Consider the following 9536-nt stretch of genomic DNA (forward strand, 5'->3'; position numbering starts at 1 on the left):
GGAGAATCTGACTGACGTTTACTGAATGATTGTATTGTTTTAAGGAGTTAACCAATCACTGAAGAGACATGGGACAACTACATTGATTGATTGGTGTATAGGATGACCATACGTTATGAGTCTTTATAAGCCTCTCTGTGACACTCGAACGACTTGTAGCAATACGTGTCCTCCGTTTTGACTGGTCACAGAGCGGTCTGTTTTGTGCTGTAATATTTGAATAAAGTATTTGTATCAATCTGGCAGTTGTATCAATCTAGAAATACAGTGCCGTCGGAAAACTTTCATTACATGGACCACAGTACAACTGTAATTAAAGGAATGAAAGACATGAATGACCTTAATACCCAATCCAGTATGAATTTGCTTTGCAAAGCGAGCTTTAATAGAAACTAGATTCAAAGTTAAAAGGATTTTAACAGACACTCCACCTTCCATGAGGTTTACACAGCCAATAGTTATACATGTAATGTATCCTATACTTACTATAAGTCGCTCTGGATAAGAGCGTCTGCTAAATGACTAAATGTAAATGTATCCACTCAGTGTAAATACATTCTAAATATATCTAAATATGAAAATCATCAAAAGGTTTCCAATGTGACATTTTCACAAAATGTCCGAAAGGTGAAGGACATGAAACAGCCTGCTGAGCTACTCTAAACCACAAGTGATAGAATGACTGTTGAAAGTGCTGTCTGGGGGACACTTGAAGCACGATAAAGGCTAAGGCCTTACTACTTGGCCACACAACTCGCAAAGATTTTGAAGTTGTTGCCCAGTTTAAGATTTTGAAGTTCATTTTCAAGCTCTCCAACAGAATTATACTTTTTGACTTTTGAATTATTTGTGATGTCTAAGTTGGGACAAATGGCGCCCCCTGACAGAATAGGCTCATCTTTACTGTTGGTGCAGCAATAAGCACTCCAGTAGTGACTCGGCACATTGACAGCATTTCCTTTGGCCCTCTTTAACCACTTACCATCACCGTTAAGATCACTCGGGACCACCCCAACCACGGCATACATCTTATCACAGCCCTCATCCTTCCCATACTTTCTCACCCACTTCTCGTATTCATTCCACTTTCCATTATTCATCTGTCCATTTTGCGGAGCTACATTGGTGAACACCGTGGTGGCACTGGAGTAGTCCTCATTACTGTGGTGCCCTGCAGGGTTCAGGTGGCCTCGGTCATAACCAACAAAATCGCCATCAACTGCCTGACTCTGCATTATCTTATTTAATTGTTGGTATTGAGGGAACCTTTCATTGCAGCCGTTGTCATTATTATATTTCTTAATTTCTGTTTTACATGACTTTACGTCCATCTGGTTTGGTGGCAGACTGCTATGCACCAGCTGAAAAAGATAAAGAATAAGTTATAAATGGTGGTTGTCAGAAATATTAATCTTTACAAAGCATTGCACAGTCAGTCGGTGAAGAAGTTAAGAAAGCTTTATTGCTTGCGGCCGCAAGGACACAAAACATCACACGCCATGGTGCCACAAAGTTTGTCCGCAAGCATGTCCAAATGTCCCATGGCTCTTCCTTCATTGGCTCCCTTGCATAGACCTGGCGCGTGTGTGTGCGTGCATGTTTGCGTGTGTGCGCTCTCTGACCCCTCTAAGCTTGACCATATGATTAACTCTTTTATGGCCCCTCCAGCAAGATAGTGGTCAGACCAGGTCTCCTTGTTTACGTAAGCCTAGTGTTACCCAGAGTTCAGATTTGGGGGTAGGCCTCTCTTTGCACACAAAGCTAAACACAGTATCATTTTATACAGTATAAAAGGTTACATCTTCAATTTTTCCGACCGTGGTCCTCTCCATTTAAACCTTGTGGACTTAATATGCCATTGCACACCTTTTACAAACTCCAAACACTTACATGACATATTAAAACATCAAAGTGTATGTCAAAATAGGAATACGGAAATATACCTGTGGTTCCTGATAGAATGTGTTTCTGCCCCTCCCTGTTTCCTTCCCTTTAATGTCCACCTCGTAGGCAGAGTACAGGGGGATTCTCCTGCCTCGGTCGTACAGGGTAGCAAAGTAATATTCTTTTTGATCTCTCTGACAGATATGTGCTAGAGCTGCTACATTGTAAGCAGAGAGACAATTTACGAAGTTTGGCAAACCATCAGTGTTTTGTTCTGTAGGGACTATGGGTATATTCAGACCAGACACTGGAGTGCTCCTAAAGAAGGAGTTCTTGCAGTTGTTAAAGTTGTCAGCCACTTCACCGCTGACTCCCCACGTGAACACCAGACTAAGACACAAGAAGGATGTTGTCCCCATGGTTGATGGTCTGAGAGAAAAGTAGATGGATATATTGTCAAATTCTAAAAGTCCTTGGTCCTTGGATCACAGTTACACAAGGCATCACCTCATCACACAGACGTGGTTGTTGTGATAACAATTCTGAAAGGAATGTAGATTTGGTTATGGTGGCTCTGAAAAACACAATTGCTCCTACAGTATTGCATACTCTGAACTAATCACTCCTGAGCCAAAACCAAAACTTACTGTACAACTACCATCACCATGTATTACTAAGACACTTAATGTTACCCTTTAAGTTTGTCACATCTATATACACATATACTGAATATAATACTGTAAGTTACCATATTATAAAAAGGCAAAAATGTTATGCCAGGTTTAATTAACTATTCTTACTTTAAGTATGTAAGAATAGAGGGGTCAGATGGCTGAGTGGCTATGGAACCAAATCAGAAAGTTGCTGGTTCGAATCGATTCCCAGCTGTGCCAAATGATGTAGTGTCCTTGGGCAAGGCACTTCACCTTACTTGCCTCAGGGGAATGTCCCTGTACTTATTGTAAGTCGCTCTGGATAAGAGCGTTTGCTAAATGACTACATGTAAATGTAAGAATAGAAACCATCTTATAGATATTGTCTGGGGGGGTTTTCTCCCAGTCAGAAGAATTTTTCAAGAGAAGACGTGGAGAAGCATATCGTTAAAATCAAGAAAACTGGATGGTTTATTCAGCAAAGTAGCAGTGCTACAGGATGCAAGCAAGCGCTAGAAATATATTCAGTATCAGACAGTTTATATTCAACATTCAACGAGTTAATCCCCCCTCCCTTATTTAAACCAGTTTCCTGGCTATGTCACAATATTAGCTTCTCCCTCAACTAAACCCCCTCTGTCAGCCCCTCCCTCCCTGCAGTATGCCCTGCAGTAGTGCATACAGTGCAGGCTTAAGTGCTACAACCAACATTTTAGTGAGTGCAGTCAGACAGGGGAACAGGAGGATCTCAAATACAACCGGCAGAAAAGGGACACATTCACAGGCAGTTCAGTCAAGACACTAGACACAAGATTGATTTCATATACACCATTTCATAAACCATTTCTCATACACATGAGAAATGATTTAACATTGGCAGAATGGATGTACATAAGCCCTCCCCGCCTTCACTGCACATGCATGACATGAGGCGGGGAGCAACGAGTGAAATCCTTCACGGGGAGAACAGACAGACAACATGGGGGAGAAGGGGATGGCAGTGGATGGCAGCAGCGCAGACAGTAGGTATCGACGATGCGTGTGCGTGCATGGTGCGACTTTACAGCGCCGCCTATCGAGCTAAGCCTATGGCCTGAGAGCATGGCGATGGGTGATATGACGCTCGCTGCCCGACTGCCATGCCTGAACCTGCTTCCCTCATGTAATGAACTGCTAAGTGCTGCTTTCAGTGCCAACGTAAACCAGGCTCACACTCCCTTCAATGCTGTTTCACTACACGACACATATCTTCATTGTCATTTTGTTAGACTATTTCAATACATTTATTTGTTATTCCTTTTCAACCCCATGTGTGGAATCCTTTTTGTCACAGCCTAAAATCCAGATGTGACAATGTCATTTGTGCAAGGCACCATCTTCTCTTTATGAGGAAATGTTGTGGTCACTTGGTGACATTTTCTGTTTAAAAAACATTTTCAGTTTGAGCTGAGTGAATCAGGGAGGGAAACTTCTCACCGTGTACAGACAGTTTAGTCTCACAATGAGTGGAACATGTATTTGATGAAGCTATTATTTTAAGGAAGTGATACAAGAGACTCTTCATTAATGGCAGGTTGGCCCATACTGTCCACACAGACTGCCGTACTCCATACTACAATGTAAATTGTCATTTTTTGAAGATGTGAATGTGAAGAATTGCATCTTAAAACATCTATTTCATTTAAATTACTTTGACATTTACATTTTACATTTAGTCATTTAGCAGACGCTCTTATCCAGAGCGACTTACAGTAAGTACAGGGACATTCCCCCGAGGCAAGTAGGGTGAAGTGCCTTGCCCAAGGACACAACGTCAGTTGGCATGACCGGGAATCGAACTAGCAACCTTCGGATTACTAGCCCGACTCCCTCACCGCTCAGCCACCTGACTCCCGCCTGAACGATTTTGTATCTACATGGTTGTCTATAATATCAATGGAGGAAAATGTGTTATTAACTGTACAGTATCAAAATTAAAAGCTACGAGAATACATGTATTATATTCAACCTTATCTTAGACAAGATTGAAATGGTTTTGAGGTGAATGTGTTCTCAGCATGTCATGTGTTAAAGCACATGCACTCAACCTGTGTACAATCACTCTTTTTCGAATGAGGAAGTTGACAAAATGTCGCTGTCCGAAAATGTGTTTGTGTGTTTTGTGTTTTTGTCTTCTCAAATCTCAAAACTCAAATCATTTTGCATTACCAACTCTTCAAATACGTGTCAGTGCAACATGGGCTGTTTACGTTAAGGCCCCGTCACACCGTAACGTTCTGGTAAACATTCTCTGAAAGTTCTAATCGTTCAATTTCGAGCATTCTAGGGCGAGGTGTTCACATCTGGCGTATGACATTTAGACATTTAGTCATTTAGCAGACGCTCTTATCCAGAGCGACTTACAGTAAGTACAGGGACATTCCCCCGAGGCAACTAGGGTGAAGTGACTTGCCCAAGGACACAACGTCAATTGACACGGCCGGGAATCGAACTGGCAACCTTCAGATTACTAGCCCGACTCCCTCACCGCTCACCGCTCAGCCATCTGACTCCCACGTATGACTAACGTGTGACTATAACGCATGACTAGCGTGGGACTGACGCATGAGGAGCGTGTAACAGCGACGAAGTAAGACACCCCTGAAAACTATTAACGTGTGATGACGTGTCACTGGGTCGCGACGACAAGTGACGAAAGCAAACGATGAAAACGAAGCAAACGATGAATAACAACCAAGTAACGCTAGGGTAACGACTGACTAACGATAGTCAAACGCGTGCAACGTTTGTCAAACGTTCCACAAACGTTCTTCAGCGTGTCCAGCGTTTAAAATTGGGCGTTTAAAAAACGCTGGTCTCCATGAGAACTTTTGTGCAAGTTCAAAACTTTTGTTTTGGACCGGCGTTCTCCGCCGATCACCGCCGATTACCGACAATTACCAGCGTCACCAGCGTCCACACAACGCTCTTCTGGCGCTATACCAGCGCTATACCAGCGACCATGGACGATTAGCAACGTTTCCTCTAACGTCATAGAACGTCGACCAGACGTTATGGTGTGACGGGGCCTTTACCTATGTTTCTGTAACTCACTTAGATATATTCTTAGTCCTTAAACTGACTAAGTCCTTCATTGTTACTCAACCCTAAACTACATAATCATCAGTAATGTGGTCACTGTAGATTAAGTAAATTTAATACATGTAATCCACTACTTACTTTAATGTCTTCTCTAAAGTCTTCTCTTTGACAGTTCAGGATGTCGTCTGTTCAGCAGAAGTGCCACACATTTCCTGTTGAGAGACAGATCTCTACTTAAGCCATTTGACTGATGCTGACAGGATACCACAAGTGAAGAAACATCATGTACAGAACTGTGTCATGTACATAGAGCCATGATTAGCTTCAACCTGTATTGGCAGCCATTTTTAGCAATCCAGTGTTTAAGTGTGAATAAAAAATGTAATTGCCATATTTGGTCTGCAGTATCAGATGTGTTGAAAGTTTTCATAGCTTGTATTTGCAAAGGTTTATCAAGGATTGGCCCCAGTATTTGCAAAGGTTTATCCTGGATTGACTCCAGTATTTCAACAGGTTTCGACAGTATTTCAACAGGTTTCGACAGTATTTCAACAGGTTTTGACAGCATTTCAACAGGTTTTGGCGTATGGTGAGAATCACCATCAGAACAGTGTGGTATTGGCGCACACCTTACAGATTTAAGAGGCAGTGTGAACATTGTCTCACTGGCCTTTGAATGAGAATGTGAGATCATGGTCTCACAACTCGACACAGGCAGAGACTGTGAAAGAGACTCACAGGGCCTGAAAACAGATGACCCATGGGTCGGAAGAGGAGGAAAATCAGAGTAGGTAAAGCTTGGGGTGGGGGATGAAGAGGGAGATGGGATGAGTCTATGTCTTTGAGCTAGTAACCTCTACACTGCCCCCTGAACAGAAACCTGCCACCAAGATCCACCTAGAGTTCATAGAGCAGAGCCCCTGCTGCAGCAGATGCTAATCAGCATGCAAACAGGAATGCTACCTAGGAACAGCAGACATGGCAAAGGGCTGAAACAGAACCCCTTTTCTTTATCTACCTATCCTTTAGCACCTGCCTTCCCTACCATTTTAAAGAGAAAGAGAAAGTGCAGGTGTTTAAGGATGGGGGTGGAGTGGAGGATGTCATGTAAAGATATTGTTCTCTCTTTAGCATTGTGACTTCAAGTCTTTATGACAGTGAGACAGTGAAGTCACAAAAGACGACATCATGTATTGTGTAGACATGAGTTATATGAGAGCAGATGTGTGAGATTGTTAATTAAAACACAACGTCATTCGGCACAGCTAGGAATCGAACCGGCAACCTTCTGATTAATAGCCCGTTTCCTTGCTGGACTGCATGTACTTCATTTTAAAATTGACATCATTGCAAAGTTTTTCCTTAATATACATTTTCTTTGCATCTTGCAAGTCTACATCTGCTGCATATTTTAGTTTACTTTGCAATCATTTAGATTTTCTTTGCTTCTCATTTGTTGCATATAATCTTTGTTGCAATGCAATATGATGGTCTCGGAATTGACTATCATTATGGTATTTTCGCTTCTTGAGGCTTAATTGTCTTTGTCTGGTTGCTGTGTAATTTGTACATTGTAATTTTTGTAATTTACATGGGTGTTTTTTAATGGCTCATTCATAACGTCATCTATTTCTTTGTGCTTGATTGTGCTAGATGTTGCCCTTTTCCTCAAATTGATGTCCCACTTTGGCTTAAGTTTTTTGGCTCCACACAATGATGTGCATGCACCTTCTTGGTGTTTATCTGTTACACAAGTTACCACTTCATAGTGGTTTCCATTGACATGGTTCAAATATATGGTATCATCACTTGTTCTTGAAAGACTTTTGTAGATGTTCCAGTGGTCTGAAATAATTGTGTAGATGTTAGTATGGAACAGATCTGCTGCAGTTATGCAGCCATGTGTTTGTATACATCATTTGGGAAGATTGTATGTAGTCTTCTACGCAGTTGTATTCAGTTCTCAGAAAGCTTTTAAATGTTTCCTCATTCTTCATTAAGTGTCCTACCACATGTTTGCGTATTTTCAAGTGAGGGCTTCCACTGCTGGAACAAGCAGTTGCCATATTTTCTAATTGCCTTTGATTCACATGGAGAACTTAATACTGTGCAATGTTGAATTGGTGCATGGTTATGATTTACATTATTCAAGTCTAACTGTGAACATAAAGCACTTTGATTCATATATGTTAATGGATTAAACGTCCATGTCTGCAGTGTCATGTCACCAACTAAGATATTATCAGTATTTGTACACGTTGGTTTGTCAACCATGTTCACACTAGCATTGACATTTGTTTTATGCAATTCGCATTTTCGAATTCTGTCTGTACAGATATTTCCCATTTTTGTTGTTGCAATAGGGCTTATAACAACGTTAAGTGTTCTACCAATACACTCACTGCCTTGGTCTACTGTTAGAGCAATACTTTTGGTTGTTAGAGCAATACTTTTGGTTGTGGAAAGTGTTTCATCATTACATTAACATTAATATGTTTTCCACACAAGGAACTGTCATTTAGCGATGGCAATGCATGACCACACTCTGTTTGTGTTTCAAGAGCAGTCTGGGAAAAGTTGACATAAGCCTCTGTCGATGCTTGTGGTTTAATGGTATTTAAACTTTGTTGCCGTCTACTATACCTGTGTAACAGTGATTTTGTGTTTACGTTGATGTCGTCTTCACATCTGTTCATTGCAAAACTGAGTCCCGTTACCTCAAACGGTTGTCCAAAAGCATTCACTGAACATACAAGCCTTTTGATGTGCTGACTGTACATATCCTCAAAAGTTTGATAGAAACACACACCACTTTTTCCTGTAGGATGAACAAGGGCATCATAGCTGCGTGAATGAGAATCAAACACTGCATAACCATTGACATTTTTTTATAATGGCACAAGTTCTTTCGTTCAAGGTCAAACAACTGCCATCTGTTAGTAGGACTCTGCAGTGCTTCATAGAGGCTTACCAACATTTGCCAACTCTGGATTAAAATCATGTAGTCCTACTATGCTTGTCCCAGATTCATTGTGAAATTAACATGATGGAGCACATGAGATGTTGGCAAATCATTCACCAAAAGACAATTATGGTTTATATGACTGTGGTTCTTCATTGATGTGTACAGCTTGTTTCCATCTACAAGAACATTATCAAGATCACTACTTTGCCATGTGCACACATCTTTCAGTTTGTTCATCAAAATGGCTGTTAAAGTAGTCACACATTGTACACCTGCATTTTCTTGAAACGATGCATGTCCTTGATGGAAAGATACTTGAACAAACCTTTTAGTACATCTTAGTGGCACTGCGTTAGACATTCCAGCAATGGTCATGTGTCCTGCAGAACTTTGGTTTGTTGAAAGTTTTCATAGCTTGTATTTGCAAAGGTTTATCAAGGATTGGCCCCAGTATTTGCAAAGGTTTATCCTGGATTGACTCCAGTATTTCAACAGGTTTCGACAGTATTTCAACAGGTTTCGACAGTATTTCAACAGGTTTTGACAGCATTTCAACAGGTTTTGGCGTATGGTGAGAATCACCATCAGAACAGTGTGGTATTGGCGCACACCTTACAGATTTAAGAGGCAGTGTTAACATTGTCTCACTGGCCTTTGAATGAGAATGTGAGATCATGGTCTCACAACTCGACACAGGCAGAGACTGTGAAAGAGACTCACAGGGCCTGAAAACAGATGACCCATGGGTCGGAAGAGGAGGAAAATCAGAGTAGGTAAAGCTTGGGGTGGGGGATGAAGAGGGAGATGGGATATGACAAGGGGTAGAGTGGGAATCAGTGGATAGAGAAAAATCAGACAAGGCGCTGCATGCTGCAGCAACCTTGTGATGACGCCCTTTGCACCAGTTCTTCTTTCTTCACATCTGAAAAACAGAGAAAAGTAAGGAAGAATAA

The 9536-nt window shown here is 41.4% G+C and overlaps 1 protein-coding gene across 2 annotated transcripts; it reads right to left on the reverse strand.

The window, feature by feature from the left end:
* Positions 1-351: 351 nt before the first annotated feature.
* LOC134009018 (endonuclease domain-containing 1 protein-like) lies at positions 352-5895 on the reverse strand. Of its 2 annotated transcripts, XM_062448652.1 has the most exons (3): positions 5757-5895; positions 1944-2313; positions 352-1361 (listed from the first exon to the last, which is right to left on the reverse strand). In XM_062448652.1, the coding sequence occupies exons 2-3, from the start codon at positions 2301-2303 to the stop codon at positions 738-740; spliced, it is 984 nt and encodes a 327-aa protein (XP_062304636.1). In that variant the 5' UTR covers positions 2304-2313; positions 5757-5895; the 3' UTR covers positions 352-737. The 2 variants fall into 2 exon arrangements, with proteins under 2 accessions (XP_062304636.1, XP_062304637.1); XM_062448653.1 differs by lacking the exon at positions 5757-5895 and having other exon boundaries at positions 1944-2385.
* Positions 5896-9536: the final 3641 nt, after the last annotated feature.

The sequence above is a fragment of the Osmerus eperlanus genome, chromosome 22 (genome assembly GCF_963692335.1).
Source record: "Osmerus eperlanus chromosome 22, fOsmEpe2.1, whole genome shotgun sequence".
NCBI classification, from domain to species: domain Eukaryota; kingdom Metazoa; phylum Chordata; class Actinopteri; order Osmeriformes; family Osmeridae; genus Osmerus; species Osmerus eperlanus.

Excerpts from the sequence above, each read along its gene's own strand:
- LOC134009018 (XM_062448652.1), bottom strand. The coding sequence starts at position 2,303 with ATGGGGACAACATCCTTCTTGTGTCTTAGTCTGGTGTTCACGTGGGGA. Across the intron at positions 1,362-1,943 it reads CATTCTATCAGGAACCACAG|CTGGTGCATAGCAGTCTGCC; the intron begins GTATATTTCCGT and ends TATCTTTTTCAG.